Source organism: Lacerta agilis, chromosome 1 (genome assembly GCF_009819535.1).
Source record: "Lacerta agilis isolate rLacAgi1 chromosome 1, rLacAgi1.pri, whole genome shotgun sequence".
Classification (NCBI taxonomy): Eukaryota; Metazoa; Chordata; class Lepidosauria; order Squamata; family Lacertidae; genus Lacerta; species Lacerta agilis.
In genome coordinates, this window is record NC_046312.1 from 20,832,795 (window position 1) to 20,853,919 (window position 21,125).

General features: G+C 45.4%; 1 protein-coding gene across 1 annotated transcript; it reads left to right on the forward strand.

The window, feature by feature from the left end:
• Nucleotides 1-11,541: 11,541 nt before the first annotated feature.
• LOC117060856 (putative mediator of RNA polymerase II transcription subunit 26) lies at nt 11,542-17,004 on the forward strand. Its single transcript, XM_033173428.1, has 2 exons — nt 11,542-12,485; nt 15,716-17,004. Exons 1-2 carry the CDS (start codon nt 11,542-11,544, stop codon nt 16,887-16,889), a joined length of 2,118 nt encoding a protein of 705 aa, XP_033029319.1. The 3' UTR covers nt 16,890-17,004.
• Nucleotides 17,005-21,125: the final 4,121 nt, after the last annotated feature.

A 21,125-nucleotide genomic window follows, 5' to 3' on the forward strand; every position in this document is an offset into this window, starting at 1 on the left:
CTTACGCTTAACAAAACCTCTGGCTGCTTTTACTCCTCATTCTGTACAGATTCTCCTGCTGCTAATAATCTAAAATGATCCCCTTTGCTATAAACTCTGTCTCACTTGATCCACAGCCCATCTTTCATCGCCTAACACATCCCATCGCAAAGTGTAGCATGCTTAATTGCAGCTGTGCTTTACAACGAAATGACAGAAGACTCCACTGACTTGCCTAACGAAGAGGATGTATTAGCAACAGCACCACTTCCCTGCATCAGCGTGTTGGCCGATGAAGTAACTCGTTTAGATCTCTGCCTGAAATGGCAGGAAAAAAAGCATTGCCTGTCTGGACAGTTAGAAAAGCCATGCAGGGCTGTATCGGAAATCATAAGCAGAGCATTGGAAGAGCCTGAGGAGAGAGGAAAGAAGGGTCTTAGGGTGAACTAAACAAACGATTAAAGATAATAAGAAATATACTATGCCCTGAAATATCCTGATCCCCAGGATTGGTTCCTGGGGTTGTATGGTCCCAGAACTGCTAAGGCCGACACCACTGCAGGAATTCTGTCATCAGGAGCTCATGGCCCCTGGTTGCTACTCAACCATGGTAATCTTCTCACCTGTGAGCAAGTACTGATACTGAAGAGGAAAGATGGAGGAGGAATTTGTCTGGACCACTTTTTGCAAAGGACTGATTGAATTCAATGGCAACAAACTTGCTCACAGAAGGGAACTGAACTCTTGATTGGATTGTGCACTTCTCTAGTTTTGCATCAGTGGTTTACAACCAGTGTGCCATGGCACCATGGGGTACTTTGAATGATGGTCAGGGGTGCCATGGGCAACACTGGCCTCTGTCCCTCTTATCTTCCCTCCCTCCTCTGATGTCCTCTTGTGTCTCTGCCTCCCAGAGGCTTGCACAGGTGTTTGTTGCAGCAGCCCTGGCTACAAGCGCTGCAGGGGGTGCTGGTTGCCAGGAGCTGAGGTGGCCTGAGAGTATGCAAGCAAGTGGGCAAGGGAGCCCAGCCAGCCAGCTCTTGCTGTTGGAAATGAACAGACAAGTCCCAGGCCCCTGTGGGGCAGTGTGAGGAGGCATCTCTCTTTGGGGCAAGGGGGGGGCAGGTCAGAGACCAGGGGTGGCAGCAGCAACTGCCCAGAGGACTCCCAAGGAGAGGGGAGAGGAGGCTGAGGGAAACCTCTGCAAGGAAGGTTGTTTGAAAAAGGGTGAGAGGCTGCCATCTCTGCAGGCAAGGGTGACGTAACTGGGCTCCTGAGCCCCACAGGGGTGCTGCAGAAAGAATGTATTTAGTCAAGGGAGCCATGGACTCAAAAAAGTGGAAAACTTCTGATTTACATACATAAAATACATTTTTTCCTCATTCAAGGTGCATAAATAATATGTATTTTATGGGAAAGCACACGAGAAAATACCTATTTTGGCAAAATGCATTCAAAAACGCATATAATAATGCACACAATTTAAATGCAAAATTCTCACACATTCTTAAAACAAAAATCCACACAAAGTGGGACAGAATGGGACCTATGACTGAGCACCAGCAAAAATGAAACAGGACAGATTCTGTCCATCTTTACTGAGGTGCACCTCCAACCATCTCATTCACCTGCCAATCAGCCCTTCCTGCGCAAAGAACAGCAACAACTGTTCCTGGCCACAAATGCCACCTGCGCCTAAAAATGCAGAAATGTCGCCCTAGCCATGAGCCTTTTTTTGTGTGTATGTGGGGGGCAATTCCCTCCAAAACAGGCAACCCAGCAACTCTAAAGCCAATTGGGACTGCTCCCATCAATAACTGACTTGGTTTAAGCTTGTTCACCCTCATTCAGCCCATTGCTAACCCCAGTTCATGGACTCCAGCCTCATACTTGGCTCTAAAGAAAAGGAGAAATAAAGTTGGGTGCTATTCTGCTCATACCTTACCCCCAAATCCTCACAGTGCCTTCTTATATATGTTGACAAACATGGGGGGGGGGAGGGAGATCCCTGTGGCATCTTGCAGAGTATTTCCCATGGGGAAAGAATCTGTCGTTTTTTCTATCTTCAAAGCCACTGTCAAAATACAGTTTTTAAGTTTCTTTGGGGGCAGCACAGGATATAATAGTAGCAGCAGTAAAGTATTCTAAGAGGTTAGTGAGACAGGACTAACCTTTGCAGAAGCCATGCTGATTCTGCTTCAGCAAGACTTATTCTTCTATAGGCTTGGTGATCTTATCTTTAACAATACTTTCAACCAGTTTTCCTGGGAGAGACGTTAAGCTAACTGGCTGTAATTTGCTGTATCCCTTGTTAAAAATGGTGTCACATTGGGCACTTTCTAGCCTTCAGGTATGATGGATAACCTTGGGGAGGAACTACATATTTCTGTTAGAAGAGCAGCAATTTCACATTTGAGTGGATGCCTGGTGATTTTCTTTTGGGGGGGGGGGGGTGGATCTACTAGACCTAGAACTTTGTCTCTCATCACCACTATTTGCCTCAATTCCTCAGACTCGATCGCCTTATTCCAGAGTGAATGTGTGGATATACTGAAGTGAAAACGAGCTGTGACATAGAATGTACCTAGAAATGAGAGCTCATTGTTTTAGACACACTGTGGATGTCAAGTCTTCAAAGCCGTATCAGGGTCACTAGCATCTACTCTCTCTAGCTATCCGAACAAATTAGCAGTAAGCTGCTAACGAGCTCAGGCTTATGTTAATGAGCTGCCCTCTCTACCTTCATGCTGTGCTCCCAAGGTTCAAAACCCTGCTTGGGGAAAAAGAAAAAGAAACTTTTCTAAACAAACCACTTTTCATTACAAAACTTTGCCCCTGTCCCGTCATGTATCTTGGTCATTTAATTTTCTCCCATGATCCTCTGCTTCTTGGAATACAAGCAGACCAGGGAGGTCTGTCAAAAATTAAATAAAAATGTTTTGCTTCCCTGCTTGCAAGAGGTCGTGTCTCATTTGCACGCTGCTAGAGGGGATGCATGTTACTGTCACTGAACAGGCTGCAAACCCAGCAAGGTTCAATCAAGGATCCAAAAGACTTAAAAGCCTGCAGCAACCAGCTTGCAAAGGCTGAATGGTAAATGAAACACACAACACGATGGCAATCTGCCAAACAAGTATGCTGATGAATTTCTTCTTGAAGCAGAAGCAAAGCCAAGAATTTGGCGTGCGGGAAACGCAGCTGGTTTCATGGTGCCTCAGATGGATGACGTTATCAGGAGAGGCCTTTTGATACTATTGGCCATGGCATCACTGACTTGGTGGGCTGGGGGGGGGGGGAGGCACTGCAGCTCTCTTTAAGCTATGGGGCCAGTTTTAGGGAAGGACATTCAGTGATGATGATGATGATGATGATTTATTAAATTTGTATACCGTCCTATACCCGCAGGTCTCAGGGTGGTTACAACATAAAATCACAGTATCACACACACATTCTTTATTACGGTTCAATTATCAATATATATATATATATAAACCAATTACATCCCCCCTCCCCAACACATTTCAAAAGGGCATTGGATTTCACCTTGGTCCCCTGGCAGTTGAGCTATAGGGTGCTGCAGTGAACCACATCCACCCAAACAGAGTGCTGGGATAGCTCAGTCGGTAGAGCAGGAGACTCTTCATTTCAGGGTAATAGGTTCAAGCACCCCCTTGGGCAAAAAGATTCCTGCATTGCAGGGGGTTAAACTAGATGGCCCTTGTGGTCCCTTCCAACTCTATGATTCTATGAACATCTAAATCAGAGGTGGGGAGCCTCTTTCAGCTTAAGGGCTGCAAAAAGGCAAAAAAAAAAAAAAAAATGGTATAGGACCCCTGGACGGTTAAGTCCAGTTAAAGGCAACTATGGGGTTGTGGCGCTCATCTCGCTTTCAGGTCAAGGGAGCGGGCGCTTGTCTGGTCATATGGCCAGCATGACTAAACTGCTTCTGGCACAATGGGAAACCGTGACGAGTGCCAGAGTGCACAGAAACGCCGTTTACTCTCCCTGCCACAGCAGTACCTATTTATCTGCTTGCACTGGTGTGCTTTCGAACTGCTAGTTTGGCAGAAGCTGAGACAGAGCAATGAGAGCTCACCCCTCTACGGGGATTCGAATTGCCAACCTTCTGATCAGCAAGCCCAAGAGGCTCAGTGGTTTAGACCACCCACTCTACACAGGCTGCATTCCCATGTAGGCAACCTTTTTTTCAGGGGGCTGTATCCCAGCAGTAGGTGGGGCCAGGTGCAAAAGTGAGACAACCAATGGATTGTGACTCTTAAGGTTACATTTCAGCCATGCAAAACTCAAGTGTTTCTATACACATAGGTTTCTCCAGCCTTCTCCCTAAACTGGACTAATCCATTCTACAGTATATGGGGCTGACTTTAAGGTTGGTCAAGTAGGGGCACCTAGAGCAGAACAATAGTGGTTAGTTTGCTGAATTGGGGGGCTTCCTACTACAAGCATGCAAGACAAAAAAAAACACGGCTACATCTCTGGATCTCTCAGTATCTCACTGATCCAGTCTACCCAAATATGACAGTGTGGTGCTGTTTGTATTTAGACCAGCTAACATTTAAACTGACATGCAGTAGTTTCTTGGCTGGAGCCCAAAGGCTGACAGCTAAATATTGGAAAGATCTAAAGATGGCTACTGCTTGATTAATGGGGTAGGAAAATCAGATACATTATAATCATGCTAAGCTGCTGGCAATTTTAAGAGAACTGACTGGCTGTGATCACGCTTTGCTATTGTACACAAAAGCAATGGGAGCAATTTATTTTTTGATATTTTGGAACAATAGATTGCCTAAGGAAATCTTGTCTATTCTAAAATAATAGTCGGATGAGCAAATTCAGTCAATTTCAGTTTCTCTCAATTCCTCTTTCTTCCCCCTAGTCTTCAGTTCTCCATATTTTCACATCAGCTTTCGAATGAAAATTAATCAGCACCTTAGTGCAAATTTGTCCTAATGTGCACGTTTCTCCTAATGTACTTTTACTCATAATTCTGTGTTCCCTAATATGATGTATTTCTGTATGTTTTCACCAATATATGCATTTTTATTTCCACTTAATACTTTTGCATGACATTACTGTACTTGGTCGGAGAACTGCATGTTTTGGCAGGCAGGCTGCTAGTTTATGTGCCTAGTTTATTCCACTGTTGCTCCTTTCACAGACTACAGCCCTCAGGATTCTTTGATACTTCTGGTACGATACTGGTTTAAATGTATAATGCAGATGGGGCCTTAATACTTAATACAAGCAAAGGGCAATCTTTTTCAGCCTGAAGGCTGCTTTCCTTTGTAGGGCCAAATTAAAAACCTTTAGAGGCCCTAAGCCCTTAAAAGATTTTCGTGCCCCCATATATATCTAATTCAAAACCTAAACAATTAATAAACCACAAATTGTTATTTTTTTTGAAACCAAACAAAGCCAACAGCAAGATGGAAAAATAATGCTTAATTTTGGAATACTTCCACTTTGTTCATATTTCTCCAGCTTTTTCTAACTGCGAAGTCTTTGATCAGATCCTCAAAACTAATCTTGCACAACAAATCTGCTTCTATACTTAATAGAGATAAGGCATCCAGCCTGCCTTCTTGCATAGTTGTTCTCTTGGGGTTTTTTCCAACTGAGAAAATAGCGCTCAGCTGAGCAATTGGTGACCATTAAGCACCTGCTTCATTTTGCTTCATGGTTAATCCAGTCCTGTTTGCGGGCGTAGCCAGCTGCCCGGGTGCCTGGTGTGAGGGCGTGTCCTGCAGCCGGGGGCGGGGCGATCCGTCCATGGGGGCGGGGCGAGCCTCTCCGGTGCTTGGAGCCTCTCTGCCGCCTCCCCCGCAGCTGTAGGGTGGCTGAGGGAGAGGCAATAGGCAGACGCAAGTCCCACGCTGCCGTTTTTAGGCAGCGCAGAACCTACAGGCTCCACCCCCGTCGTTCAGCCCGGACACTGAGATCCAGTGCCGAGGGCCTTCGGGCGGTTCCCTCACTGTGAGAAGCAAAGCTACAGGGAACCAGGCAGAGGGCCTTCTCGGTAGTGGCGCCCGCCCTGTGGAACGCCCTCCCTTCAGGGGTCAAAGAGATAAACAACTACCTGACATTTAGAAAATACCTGAAGGCAGCCCGGTTTAGGGAAGTTTTTAATCTGTGATATTCTAATGTATTTTAATATTTGTTGGAAGCTGCCCAGAGTGGCTGGGGAGATCCAGCCGGATGGGCAGGGTACAAATAATAAATTATTATCATCATCATCATCAAGCCACCACGTCACTCCTAAAAAGTTTCGTGAGCCCTTTTAAAAAAACTCGATTTGTCCCTGTCCCTCCAGTGATGACACCAGGGGCAGGCCGCAACCCCTCCTTCCTCCGCCACTGGGTTGAAGCCAGCAAAGGGAAGAGAGGGGAGGGAAGGAAGGGGAGAGTGACAGAGATTGGGGATGGTGGGTGGGGGGTGCCCCGAATTTTTCTCACAAAATGTTAGAGGGCATGTCATTTCCATTTTTAATACCATCATTAAATATTCCAATCCACCTGCACACATATTATCACTACTATTTTTCTTCCACCCCTCCCCATCCCACCTACAAATGTGTCCTCTCTTTTGCAACCCTACCTCTGTACAACCTTTGTACGGTCCTTTCCCAGCACAAAAAAGGCGAGAGGTTTCTATGCACACATGTGCACCCTCAATTCAGGCCTCACATGAACATGGGAACATGTGCACCCTCAATTCAGGCCTCACATGGGTAAAAGGCAATGTTCAAATGTCATATGGGATGAAGTTTTTGGAAAATCCGGTTTCTAAAGCTCCCTGATAATCAAAGTCCTTCAAGACCTCGACAGGATAACGCTAAAATAGAACTGGAATGGATTCTTAACCCTGAAACGTACCTCTAAAGTAATCTCTTCTTTTAATCTCTTGGTTAGCTTTCAAATGGGAGACAGTAAATGGGATTGGAGGTCGAGAGCAAAGAGACCACTTCTGCAAGAGAGAAAAAAGCAGAAAAGATTTCTGACTATTCATTATTGCTTGTCACTAAAGTGTCCTAGACAATTGAACTGTGCTCATTTACTTGAAATGTCAACTGCATAGAGGTACTGACATACCCTCCAACATTTCTCCGATGAAAATAGGGACGTCCCATTCCATAGTGATAATTTTACTATTTATACCCCACACATCTTACTGGGTTGCCCCAGCCACTCTGGGCAGCTTTCAACATATATAAAAACATAATAAAACATTAAACATTTTTTTTAAAAAACACCCTTCTCTATACAGGATTGCCTTCCGATGGCTCGGGGGTTGGATAACTCCATACTCTCCAACAATTCTACAATGAAAATAAGGACATCCTAAGGAAAAGTGGGACATTCCGGGATCAAATCAGAATCCAGGATGGCTTCTCTAAATCAGGGACACCTGGAAAATAGGGACAATTAGAGGGTCTGTGAACAGCATAAGCAACTTCTGCTTCACTGGACCAGGCCATTTAGTCCAACCTTCTGTTTCCCACAGTGGCAAGCCCACTGGCGTAGGAAGGGCGGGGTGTAGGGGGTGGGGCACCCTGGGCAGCGCAATCCCGGTAGGGTTCCATCTCGCACCAGCGCGCACCAGCGCGCACCAGCCCTGCCCCTGCCTGCTTCCTGCCCCTGGTGCCGGAGCATGAAGCTCCACCACTGGGCCAGCCAGATACCTGGAAGCAGCAGCAGCAGCAGCTGTTCCGGATGTTGTTGCTTCCGGTCGGGTTGTGCTAACTCTGTTGTGCTTACCTGTGAAATGGCAAAGCCTACACACACACACACACACACACACACAATGTTTGTCACGCAGGATCTTCATGCACTTTCAGGCTGACAAAAAATTATCCCTGCTGTAACATGTTCCTTTATAAAACAATACTGTTCCAGCACAGAGATCAAATTAAAAGATTGGATTGTTTTCTTATTTAAAAATCGCCCTGGGAATTATTCAGTATTTCCCCAAAGCAATTGTGCTATTGAGCTCCAAATGTAAACTGATGAACCAACAGTGGAAGTTAGCAACTCAAATACCTGAATCCTTTGCCTTTGCCTCCACTGGGATGTGGTCTGAGTCATCTTTTCTGACTAGTAAAAGAAGTGGAGGGAACAAAGCTTTGGTGTGAAAGGGCCGGGCTGTGTTTGCCCACGTAATGAATGAAAAACACAAACGTTGCCCGAGTCTATAGAATTTTCCAACCACCCTTCCTCTGTGATTATGTTGCAGTTTCTCGAATGAAAGTTTACGCAGAGAACCAGTCAATAACAGGCCATGTCAGCTGCCAGCTCATTAGCAGCGATAATTAAAAAAGATAAGGATATTAGTCGGAAAAGATGAACATCCATTTCCTCGTAATATTCCCCGGCTTGACTGCTAGCAAATAGATGGCTTTAATAAAGACTTGTTTGTTTTGCCACATGGCCTTGTTGACAGGGTACAAAGCAAAGGGGAACACAGTAACCAAATTACCTCCACCACCAGGAAAAATATAGTTGATAAAATGGGCACGTACCTTACTCTAGGGAGAAAAGCAACACTTACCTAGTGGCTAGTTAAAGCATAACATAGTTAATTATCAAGGGCTGGAGCCCATCTGCAGGCCTAAAATAATCTTAAAGCTTCAACAGCTGCAAAATGGCTGGTAATTTTGCCAGTGGCCTAATAAACGTTCTCTGTCCAGGGGACGGGCGGGTGTGGGGGACTCCCTGGTCCTGAATGGGGTACCTGTGCCCCTGAAGGACCAGATGCACAGCCTGGGAGTCATTTTGGACTCACAGCTGTCCATGGAGGCGCAGGTTAATTCTGTGTCCAGGGCGGCTGTTTACCAGCTCCATCTGGTACGCAGGCTGAGACCCTACCTGCCCGCAGACTGTCTCGCCAGAGTAGTACATGCTCTAGTTATCTCCCGCTTGGACTACTGCAATGCACTTTATGTGGAGCTACCTTTGAAGGTGACGCAGAAACTGCAATTAATCCAGAATGCGGCAGCTAGACTGGTGACTGGGAGTGGCCACCGGGACCACATAACACCGGTCCTGAGAGATCTACATTGCTCCCAGTACGTTTCCGAGCACAATTCAAAGTGTTGGTGCTGACCTTTAAAGCCCTAAATGGCCTCGGTCCAGTATACCTGAAGGAGCGTCTCCACCCCCATCGTTCTGCCCGGACACTGAGATCCAGCGCCGAGGGCCTTCTGGCGGTTCCCTCACTGCAAGAAGCAAAGCTACAGGGAACCAGGCAGAGGGCCTTCTCGGCAGTGGCGCCCGCCCTGTGGAACGCCCTCCCATCTCATGTCAAAGAGATAAACAACTACCTTACATTCAGAAGACATCTGAAGGCAGCCCTGTTCAGGGAAGTTTTTAATCTGTGATATTTTAATGTATTTTAATATTTGTTGGAAGCCACCCAGAGTGGCTGGGGAGACCCAGCCAGATGGGCGGGACACAAATAAATTATTATTATTATTATTATTGGCTGTGAGCTTATTTATGCTTCTTAATTACTATAGCAAGGCTGGGGGAAAGGGCTTTAGCTCAGCGGAACAGCATCTGTTTTGCTTGCAGCAGGTCCCAGGTTTAATCCTCAGCATCTCCAGGTAAGACTGGTAAGGACCCTTGTCTGGAGAGCTGCTGCCAGTCAGTGTAGACAGTGCTGGGCTAGATGGACCAATGGTTGGACTAAGTACAAGAAAGGTTAAATAGGAACATAGGAAGCTAAGTTAAAACACACACACTTTTAAAAAGCAAAGCTATTTGAGTCTTTGGCGCACACAGTTCATAGCTAGAGTTTTATTTAATTGTTTATTTTTCGTTTAAAGCGGGGGGTTTTTGTTCTGCTTTTCCAAACGTTGCACCCTGCTTTTCAACAGAGTTCTGCAAAATCATTTAATTGTAGTGCTTTTGAGTTTTGGTGTTTCAAGTGGATTGGATGTATTGTTTATAAACCAATAAAGATTGAATTGTAAATAAATAAATAAATAAATAAAAGCATTTCTAACCTCCTCTTCAGCCAAACAGGCTCCCCAGGTGGTGAAAAACTGTGCAGTCTCTGCCTGCAAGTTTCCAATTTAAAAGGCAACACAAATGGAAAAGAGGAGGGGTTAGAGAGAAGGGGGAGTTAAGCAAATTTGGGCTCTGAATCTTAAACAGGACTTCTCATCATGGCTTGTCGGAATGGAAAAGTTCAGAGAGAGGAAGAGCAGCAAATGCAGCTGTTCTCTCAGCAGTGCCAGTGAAGAAGCCCTGCTCATCTCGTCTTGCTGCAGCTGGGTGGAGAGGTCACTGCCAGGTTAAGACAGGAAGGAGCCACATGTCCCGCCTCTTCCTTTTTCCTTTTTGCCTGGTTGCGTTCATATTTAGTGGGTGATGCTGATGAAGCATTTTTAAACCATAAAGACAGGGGCAGGGGTCTGTCAGCTACTGTGTTTCAGTAAGGTAAGCCTTACCCCTCAACCCTACTAAAGAATTCTAAGCCAACTTCCTCTCAACCTCCCGCCAAGCTATGGAAAATGTCTAAGGTGTCTTGGTTTTAATGAATCGATGTGGGGTGTGTGTTTGTTTGTCTGTTTGGTTGGTTGTAAGTCGCTTTGGGTTACCCTGGGCAAGACAAACAAGTTCAATAAATATAAAATGAAATGTGGAACTATAGAATGTGCCTCCACTGGAGGCAGTGAAGGCCCTCAACTTTGATGGCTTTTAAAAAGCCATCAAATTAATGGAGGTTATCCATGGTTATTAGCTCTGCCACCATGGTCAGAAGCAATATGCTTCTGAATACCTGTTGTTAGGAACTTCAGGAGGGAAGAATACTCTTGTGCTCAGATCCTGCATTTGGGTTTCCCGCAGGTAGACAACTGTGAGAGCAGGTTGCTGGACTAGATGGGCCATTGACCCGATTCTCTTCTTCTTATGTTCTCATGATCCCTTGTAAATGCGGAATACTATGAGGGACTTGTCGTAAGTGCCAGTTCCTCAGATTGAAGCTGTTGAGTAGGTAGATGGCTTGATCATGCACAGCTTCTCCCCTGATTGGTGCTGGCACTGCACACTAAACTTTGGTAGGCTCGGGATTACAGTTCATGGGTGGAGTAGAAAAGGAAGTGATGTCATAGAAATCAACCGGAAGTTCTAGAATAGTGTGGTAGAGCCAGTGAAAACATGAAGATACCATAGAAATCCACCTGCAGCAGACTCAGAGCTACTGCTTTAATATAGATAATACACCATGATTTGAACTTGCTCTCAAAAGAAACAGGAAACTTACCACCCGTCTGGATCATTATGGGATTACACAACATTCTGTCAAGCTGGAGCTGAGATGGGAAGAACAGGGAGGAGACACCTGTTATCAGCATAAAATAAGAGAAGAAACACTTCCCAAGTATTCTTGATTTATAGTTTTCAAAGAGAAGGAAGGAGGACATTTGGGGAAGGCTTCCCAAGTGTTTCTCTGGTGGCTAGTAGAAAACGGGAAACTTTGCTGCATCTTTCCCAAGGGAACTGACTGGCGTTAGTAGTCTGGAGACAAAAGGGAAGTATGGATCCGAAACGCCGTCTTGATCAGAACAGCGGAAAGGAACAAATTTCTGGTGTCAAGGTCGGAACACCTAGTGAAATTCCCGAGGAAAGCAACAATGAAATGAGCAAACACCAGGAAACACCAGGTCTGCCTGGCAGCAAAGCAGGTAACAATACAACATCGGTCAGAAAGCACTCCCATAACACCAGCCAGCAGCCAATAAGTCAAGGCTTCCCAAGAAGCCACCCATCCATTGGCCACCATTGCTTACAGAGCTCTAAAACTCTCCAAGTGCCTCCTTCAAATGAAGCTAGCACCAAGGATACCAAACCTTTGTTAAGCCCAAGAACAGGCAAAGAACTGCATAGCAACTTTAACCAGACAAGTCCCCATTGGGAAAAGAAACCTCTTGCAGAAGTCCTGAGCCCTTGTAGTAACAAACGGCAGGTAAACAAAGATTCTGAGAGAGATGGGAGAGGTGCAAAAGAAGGTACAGCTCCTCCTGGGGGCTCGGAGCCTGAAGAGTCTTCCTTGTATAAATTGGTCCCGAGCTTCCAGTTTTTAGTGGGGCAGGATTGTGAGAGCGGCAGTCAACCATCGGCAGTCGCAGAATCCAAGTACAGGAACCAGTCTCCGGAAAGAAACAGAGCTTACCCACTCCAGCAACCTAACAAAGCTAAAACTGAAGAAAGCGCCGTTTGGATTTGCCCGCGAACAGGCAAGGAGCTTAGATGCAGTGCTACTCAAACAACTTTCTTTTGGGATGGAAAAACTCTTTCAGAGTACCTGCATTCTACAGGCAGAAAGGCAAGTGGCCCAGAAATCAAGCAGTTGATGCAAGCGTTTCCTAGCAGCCACCAACAGCTAGCGGATCCGGGATCTCAGCAGAGCAGTCAACAATCAATTGAGCAAAGATACCTCCAGAGCAAAACAACTAAGCAGCTGCAGCAAACGAAATACCGGTAAATTAATGTTGAGGAGGATGCCATTTGGCTAAGCTGACATGTAGGCAGTACTATGCAGACAAGTTTCTTTTGGGGTTGAAGAACACTGGCAGAGTATCTGTGCTGTTCTCCAAGTTACTATGTCTTTCCTCCACTGGACAAAATGCCAATTCCTCTTACGAGAGCAGAAACTAGTGAACGTAGTTCCGCAGGTCATCCCAGAGCCCGATGATTATGTACGACCTTCTTCTTTCAAATGCCATGAATCATGTGATCAGCAACTGCATGATTGGCTCTTTAAAAGTAAATTGCAGACATGAGTCAATCCTATCTTGGAGAAGGGAACCTTCTGTGGTTCTGATTTGGACCTTGGGCCCCTCACCTTCATTTCTCATCTTGGGGGTGGGGTTGCTTCTCATCAACTTTGCCCACCGGTCAATTTTAAAACTGGCAATAGTGTTCAATAAATTCAATGCTCCTAGTTAAAAGTGCAGGTTTCTTAATCATTAAATTTACATCCCACCCCCTTCCAAGGAGTCCAGGTTGGCAACACAACTGAAATAAAACAATTAAAACGTCAAATAATATCTGGAACACAGATGCTGGGAAAGATCTCCACCTCAAAGGTTTGTTGAAAGCAGGTCTCCAGCAGGTGTTGAAAATGCAACAGAGATGGCACCTGTCTATTATTTCCAAGCACAATTCAAAATGTTGGTGTTGAGCTTTAAAAAACCCTAAACAGCCTTGGTCCTGTATACCTGTAGGAGTGTCTCTACCTGCATCATTCAGACCGGACACTGAGGTCCAGCTCTGAGGGCCTTTTGGCAGTTCCTTCACTGTGAGAAGTGAAGTCACAGGGAACCAGGCAGAGGGCCTGCCCTGTGGAATGCCCTCCCATCAGTAGTCAAAGAGATAAGCATTTATACTACTTTCTGTAGACACCTGAATGTAGCCTTGTATCAGGAAGGTGTTAATGTCTGGTGTTTCATTATGTTGTTTTATATTCTGTTGGAAGCCACTTAGAGTGACTGAGCAGGGTACAAGTTAATAATAATAAAATAATAATAATAATAATAATAATAATAATAATAATAATGCAATTCCTACCCACACATAAAGGACGCAGGTGGTGCTGTGGTCTAAACCACAGAGCCTAGGGCTTGCCGATCAGAAGGTTGGCAGTTCGAATCCCCACGACGGGGTGAGCTCCTGTTGCTCGGTCCCTGCTCCTGCCAATCTAGCAGTTCGAAAGCATGTGAAAGTGCAAGTAGATAAATAGGTACTGCTCTGGCGGGAAGGTAAACGGCGTTTCCGTGACTGCTCTGGTTCGCCAGAAGCGGCTTAGTCATGCCACATGACGCGGAAGCTGTCTGCGGACAAACGCTGGCTCCCTCGGCCAGTAAAGCGAGATTAGCGCCACAACCCCAGAGTCATCTGCGACTGGACCTAACTGTCAGGGGCCCCTTTACCTTTACCTTTACCCACACATATAATTTAAATCCTGTCTAGAAAATGGGTGGCTAATATGCTCCCCACCCCAGCAAGCAGGGAACACCCAAATGGTGCCCCATCCCCCACTAGAGAAAAAAGGGTGAAGGTCCAAGCAGGGAAAGAAAGATTGACACTGGGATCTGCCACCCCAGTGGATCCTGCCACCTGAGGCAGTCACTGCCTCATCTTGCCTCTTGATTGGGCTGGTCCTGCCTGCAGGCCATTTCGACAGGTGAGACCCTCCACCTGTCAATCATCTGACATCATGATGCACCCAGTGACTGAACTTCATAGAATCATAGAGTTGGAAGGGACCCCAGTGGTAATCTAGTCCAGCCCCTGCAATGCAGGAAACTCAACTAAATCATCCATGACAGATGTCCATCCATTCTATGCTTAAAAACCTCAAATGAAGGAGAGTCCACCACCTCCTGAGGAAGTCTTACAATCAGAAAGTTTCCCCTAATGTTTAGTTGGAACTTCCTGTCTTGTAACTTGATGCCATTGGTTCAAGTTCTACGCTCCAGAGCAGGAGAAAGCAAGCATGCTCCCTCCTCCATGTGACAGCCCTTGAGATATTTGATGATGGCTATCATATCTCAGTTTCCTCTTTTCAAGCTAAACATACCCAGCTAATGAAAGAATCGGGGAGAGTCCTACCCATTCTTTCTTTCCATGTTTGCATGCGTGGTTTGGATTTAAGCCATTCCTGCAAAGGAAGGCCTTATGTCCAACATCTTTCACTGTGGTTTTTTTCCAGGGGCAATGGCATTTCTATTCTGCTTTGAACTAAAATCAGTACTGTGTGTTTTGCATTAATATTGAGTGAATCGAAACTGGAAGTTGCCAAAGCATGGGAAACCGAAGCAAGTTAGCATCATAACTAGTGTACCAGCCTAAGCTGTACTGCCAAGAAACTGTGGTTTGGTTTGGTTTTGGTTTGCTTTTTATAACATTTTTATTATTAATTTTCCAAAAGTAACAAAAATAAAAACAACAACAACACAGAATTAAAACAAAACAAATTGACTTCCCCCTAGTCCCTTCCTTGGTTCCATTTTTTTCCCACAACACTGTGATTTTTCACATCCAACATGTCATTTTTGTTATGAAGCAAGAACATAGATCACTAAACAAAAAATTAATTGTGCCTTAATACATTCCAACTATGTGCTCTTGCTCTGTAAACTTAAAACAAATTGGTGGACCACAGAGTTTCTAGTGGAAAGAAAGAAAGAAAAGGAGAAGGTGTAATCTAGAAGCCTGCCTATCCCTGAGCACATTGGTGTAGAACAGACAGTGATGTCATAGAAATCAGTCAGAGGTTCTAGAACAGTGTAGCAGCTACAGTAAAAACAGAAAGACTCCACCTAAGTCTTTCCCAGCCTATCAATGGCTTTTGTATCAATGCCATGATGTGAACTCACTCTCAGGAAAAATAGGAAAGAAGACATCTGCAGCCCATCTGGATCCATTATGCAACAGCCATACAAGCTTGAACTCAGATGAGACTTCATGAAGGTGGAGCCATACTGAAATAAGAGGGAAAACACCTCCCAATTATTCTTGATGTATTGTTTTCAGAGAGAAGGAAGAAGAAAATAGGGAAAGACGTGCTAACTTTGCAGGTAGCTAATAGGAAAAGGAAATGTTGAGCATCTGTTCCAAGCGGACTGACTGACAGTAGTAGTTTGGAGACAAATAGGAAGGATGGGGGATTCTGAAGGCCAGGTTGATCAGGAAGCTCTTGAGAGCAGCATCACAAATGAAGAAGTCTCTGATGTCCAGGAGGAAAAACCTAACAGTGAAATTAATGAGGAGAGTAACAATGAAAGTAATGAACCTCAGGAAAGTGAAGTTGCTGGTGAAGAAGAAAAGGGAGAAGCCCAAGAGAAAACAACTGCAGATATAGAGGTTGAGGAACAGCCTCAGAACCCAAGCCAGCAGCAAGATGTTCCTGGTGAAGAAGAAAAGGGAGAAGCCCAAGAGGAAACAACTGCAGATATAGAGGTTGAGGAACAGCCTCAGAACCCAAGCCAGCAGCAAGATGTTCCTGGTGAAGAAGAAAAGGGAGAAGCCCAAGAGGAAACAACTGCAGATAATGAGGTTGAGGAACAGGCTCAGAACCCAAACCAGGGTGTTCCTGGAATCCAAAGTAGTATTGCCAGGCAACAGTCCCATGTCAAAAGGCAGCCGTCCTTAAGCCAGAGCTTCCAAAGAAGTCCCTCATCCACTGACCGCCGCACATCCCAGCAGGTAAAATCTCACATGCCACTTACAAATGTAGTTAGCTCCAGTGATGGCAGAACTATGATAAACCCAAGAACAGGCAAAGAAGTGCACAGCAACTTAACGCAGACAAGTTCCGTTTGGGAAAAAATACCTCTTGCGAAGATCTTGTGTCCTGCTTGGACAACAGCTCAGGGAAACGAAGTCATTGACTGGGAGACGATGGACGCAAATGAAGTTGTTGTGCACACTGAGGGCTGCCAACCTATAGCAGAAGAATCTCAGAACGGTGATCAACCACCAGCAGGAACGGAAACAGAGGAAACAGGATCCCAACATGATCAGCCGCCACCGGAGGAGGAATCGGGGCAAAAAGATCACCCGGCAGAGGAAGAGCTCTCACAGCATGGGGAGCAGCAGCCGGTGGAGCAGCAATTGGTGGAGGAGCAGCCAGTGGAGCAGCAACCGGTGGAGCAGCAGAACACAACTGAAGCTAACGCTGAGGAGGATTCAGTTCGGGTTAGCCAAAAGACAGGCAAGAAAATTAGAGACAGTACGATTCAGACAAGTCGCATCTGGGAAAAAAAGCCACTTTCAGAAATTCTTCCACATTCAGGGAACCAAGCGCTATGTCCTGGCAGTACACAAAAACCAGAAGATCAGAACTCCTTCTTTAATTGGCCAGATCCTTTTGAGTTCTAATTGCTATACCGTTCCCATTGGTTTTTTTTGTGTTTTCAAATGCCACTTCTTCTCCTGATAGTTGGACAATTTAAATACTTGGGAGTGTTATCCAGATTAAATGCTGTGAGATATCTGTTAGAGCAAATAGCCGTTTGTTCCATTCAACTTACTGTAGTTGAAAAGCCACACAGCTCACTCCAATTCAAATGAAAACATCGTTCAGTAAAAGCTTCTATCTTTCACGTTATTTTGACCAAACATTTGCTAAAGTTCCTTTAACTTTGTTAAACTTTAGCTAAGAAGTCTTCTGCAAGAAGGCTTTCTGCTTATATCTGCATTGCTGTCTTGTTTGTCGACTATAAATGGCTCAAGGTATCATTTATATGGTCACATTTCCTGACTATGGTGAGGACAACTTGATGAGCTCCCAAATCACGACAAAGATCTCTCGTTTTCACCCAGCTTGTTAGCATATTGTATGTAGATATCTTCAATGTATATTCTCAAAACCAGGACATAACTTAACATGATTTCCTTCATGCTGATCTAGCACAGAGAAGTTTGACTGAGGCTTTTTTACAGCAGCTCTAGCACTCAGAATTGTGTTACTAATTTGTCTCTTGTTGCATCTGACTAAACTAGATGTTACTTTTATTGCACGATGAGCAACCACACCAGGACTTAAGAATTTAAGTGTAAATGTGCTGGGAAGGGGGGAAATTCTCATAGGGACCACAGTGTGCAGGAAGGAGAAGGTTAACTCTTCACTCCCCAGCTGTGATCCCAAGGAAAATCTAATTCCACCCGTTGCTGCAATCAGTGCTCCCATCAATGCCAACAACAATTTATTTCCCCCACAGCTGGGGAGACAACTATTAAGTCTGGTGAGGGAAAGACTGATAGGCGGCTAAGTGAGTGGTACACCAACACAATCCAGACCCAACTTCAGTACTAACAGTCAAAACTAAAAGACTTAGATCATACCCTCCAACATTTCCCAGGGACATCCTATATAATAATAATAATAATCATCATCATCATCATCGCCGTCTTTCCCATTGGTTTTAGTGGTTTGTTGTGCCAGCGCACCAGCCTCTCAGGGGCGCCCTAGTGAGTGGGGGAGCTGCGTGGCTTTGTGGCAGCCTGCCCTTTCCCTGCATGCTGTACCCCGCCAACTATATGGCTGGCAGGCGTGCAGCTTCCTTCCCAAGCCTCCGCAGGAGAGCGATCCCCGCAGAGGCTTAGGAAGGAAGCTGTGCGCAACTTCCCTCCCAAGCCTCTGCACCTGCTAAACATGGCCCTGCTCCCAGTCGTTGTCCTCCTCCCGCTTCCTGGCGAAAGGCGGCGCACAGCCTTTCCGGGCTGGCTTCTCGGGCACGTTTTCCTGCTTGACAGCCGCCACCACACTGGGGATCAGGGCGGTGGGGGAGGCAGAGGATATTTTCCACCGCCCCCTCCCTTGTTTTGGAGTTGCCGGGGGGGGGCAGAGGGATCTTTGCACCACGGCGCCAGATATACTTAAGACGGCCCTGATAATAACAATAATCCGCCCATCTGACTATCCCTGAAAAATAGGAACACTTGGAGGGTCTGTGCTGGGTTGCCAGACAGGAAACTTGAAAAAGGAAATTAAAATGTGAAACTTTCAACAGGCGCTCCCATGGCCACCTTCCTCACAGAGATTTTTTCTGAGGAAGGTTGTTCAAGAGAGTCCTGCAATGCAAGGGTTTGGACTAGGTGGTCCTTGTGGTCCCCTCCAACTCTACTATGATTCTATTTTGGTTCCTTCCAGGCAGGTGTTTTCATTTTTGCATTCTGCAGCATGTCATTGGCACGAGAAGTGTGCCAGTGGTTGGGTTTTTATACTGGAGCATCTGCACATCATCCCGCTTTCTTCATTGTTCTGTGATAGTTCCTCAGTGATAGCGTATCACTGTCTTCTGGAAGGGCACCCTTTCATTTTAACACAACAAAGGCGAGACAACACCCATCCTACCCCACATTTGCGGTGTAAGAAGTTAGAGGGTTTTAACAGGAAGCTGTGGGACACACATCAATTGCGGGAAAGTGCACTCCCCCCAGAACTTTTGCAGGTACAAGCAGGACCGCGTAGAATCACCCCAGTGCCATCATGAGCACAAATCATCATGCATGCTTAACAAAAAGGACATTTGGAGGGGCCATTCCTCTCATCTATCACCAAGAAAAGCTGTGATTTATCGTAAGGCACAGCCCTTGGAATCGCAGAGTAAGGAGTTCAAAAACATAGCCATGCTGCATGGCAAACTGTAATATCAGAGCTGTGCTGCATCAGTGAAGTTCTGTTCATGAAACAGCTGACCAAGATAGAGCAAAAGGCAGATTTAATGGAAAGACAAGAGTAATATAAAAAGAATGCTTAAAAGGGTATTAGGAGATCACAGGATGAACTCCACGTGATAAGCAGCTAAGTATGATACGGTCTTTTTATTAGAGGCTTTACTGGAAAAGGTTCAGTGTTAATAAATGAGGAGCCCATGTTTGGTACTGCTGATCAACTTTTAGTGAAATGTGGACATTAGATTTCATTCATTGGTTAAAATACTCCAGCTGGCTGCTTAATTAAGCCAATTCTATTTCCATGAGAAATTCAATAGGCGATCTCTAGTTACGTTGCAGGAAGAAACAAGGGTGTAAAAATAGCCTGGTGCTGAATCAGGCCAATGGCCCATCTTGTCCAGCATCATGTTCTCCCAGTGGCCAACCAGATGCTTGTGGGATGCCCACAAGAGCACTTGGCCCACCTGCAAATCCCAGGAATTGGTAGAGGCAAAAGGTGGAGGTAGAATATAGCCATCGTGGCAAGCAGCCTTGGACAGCTTTATCTTCCAGGAATTTGTACAATCCTCTTTTGAAGCCATCCAAGTTGGTGGCTATCCCATGGAAGCAAGTTCCATAGTCTAATTATCTGCTTGGTGGAAAAATACTTCCTTTTACCTGTCCTGAATCTTCCAACATTCAGATTCACTGGATGTCTCTGGTGTTTATGAGAGGGAGGAAAACTTTTCTTTATTCACTTTCTCCATGCAATGCATAATTTATTTATTTTTATCACGCCACCTCTTAAGTCGCCTTTTCTCTAAAAGAAAAAGTACTAATGCTGCAACCTTTTTGCATAGGCAAGTTGCTCCATCCCCTTGATATTTTTTCTCTCTGGAAAAATGAAGGTAGCACTCGTGTGGCTTCAAAGCCAGACCCTGCAGTAGTTCAGCAGCTGGAGAACGAGAAAGCCATGCTGGACCGCATGCAGGGATGCTAAAAACAAATCAACATCTGATTGGCAGGGAATGATGACAGTAGTGGGTTAAGGGGAAGGGTTAAGTAGTGGGTTAAGTTGAAGGGAAAGGAGAGCACTCTTGCCTCCAGCTTTTGGAGGACCCTTGGGCATGATGCCCTCAGGAAGAACCCCTCCCTGAGTGGGCTCAACTCCTCCTATTGTCGCTGCTCCCAATTGGTTCAACCACAATTACAATTACGTTTTGCCTATTGCCTGGAAAAACACCAATGGGTATTTGAGGAAACTGGACTTGAGTGTGAACCCACTTAAGTCCAGGGTCAACCTCCCTCTGGTTGGTTCCATGTCCAACTGTTATTGTTGGCATCAGTCTGTCTCAAAGAGACAATGGAGTGCACCTCCAGGGGTGAAACAAAATCGCTGTGTTAGCAAGTACCAATGTGACCTCCCCAAGTCGCAAGCCTGGGCAATGTGTATGGAGGTTCTGGGCTGTCCAGATGATAAGACCCCTATCTCAGCCTCGCTGATGTCTCCCAAAGGAAAGCTTGGCACCAGCTTGGCTACAGGAGTTGCAGCCTAGGACCACTGCTTTAGGGCATAGTCATTTAGGGTATCTAGAAATTTTAACAGGAACATATATGTAGCCAGTCTGTGTGAAATCACCCCATTGCTACATTTCTTGCTTCAGATGCTCCTTTAATTTTATCATCAGAACAGGCTGGGAATAAATTCCAGTGGAAGCCAAAGGGGGCTGATGGCTTGCCCCATACCCCTTCCTCACACCCAAAAGGTCCAATTCCCTTAACCTTAATCACTGTTGTGTTTCTCAGCTGCACAAGCAAAAGGAAGAAATGTCTCTTAATAGGAAAGCATGTCAAAAGATCACAGGAAATTTGTACTGGCAGATCAATAGACCACAGATATAGGAGGATATACAAATTGCATGAAATCAACAGTGGTCAAAAATAGCTCAAGCTTGG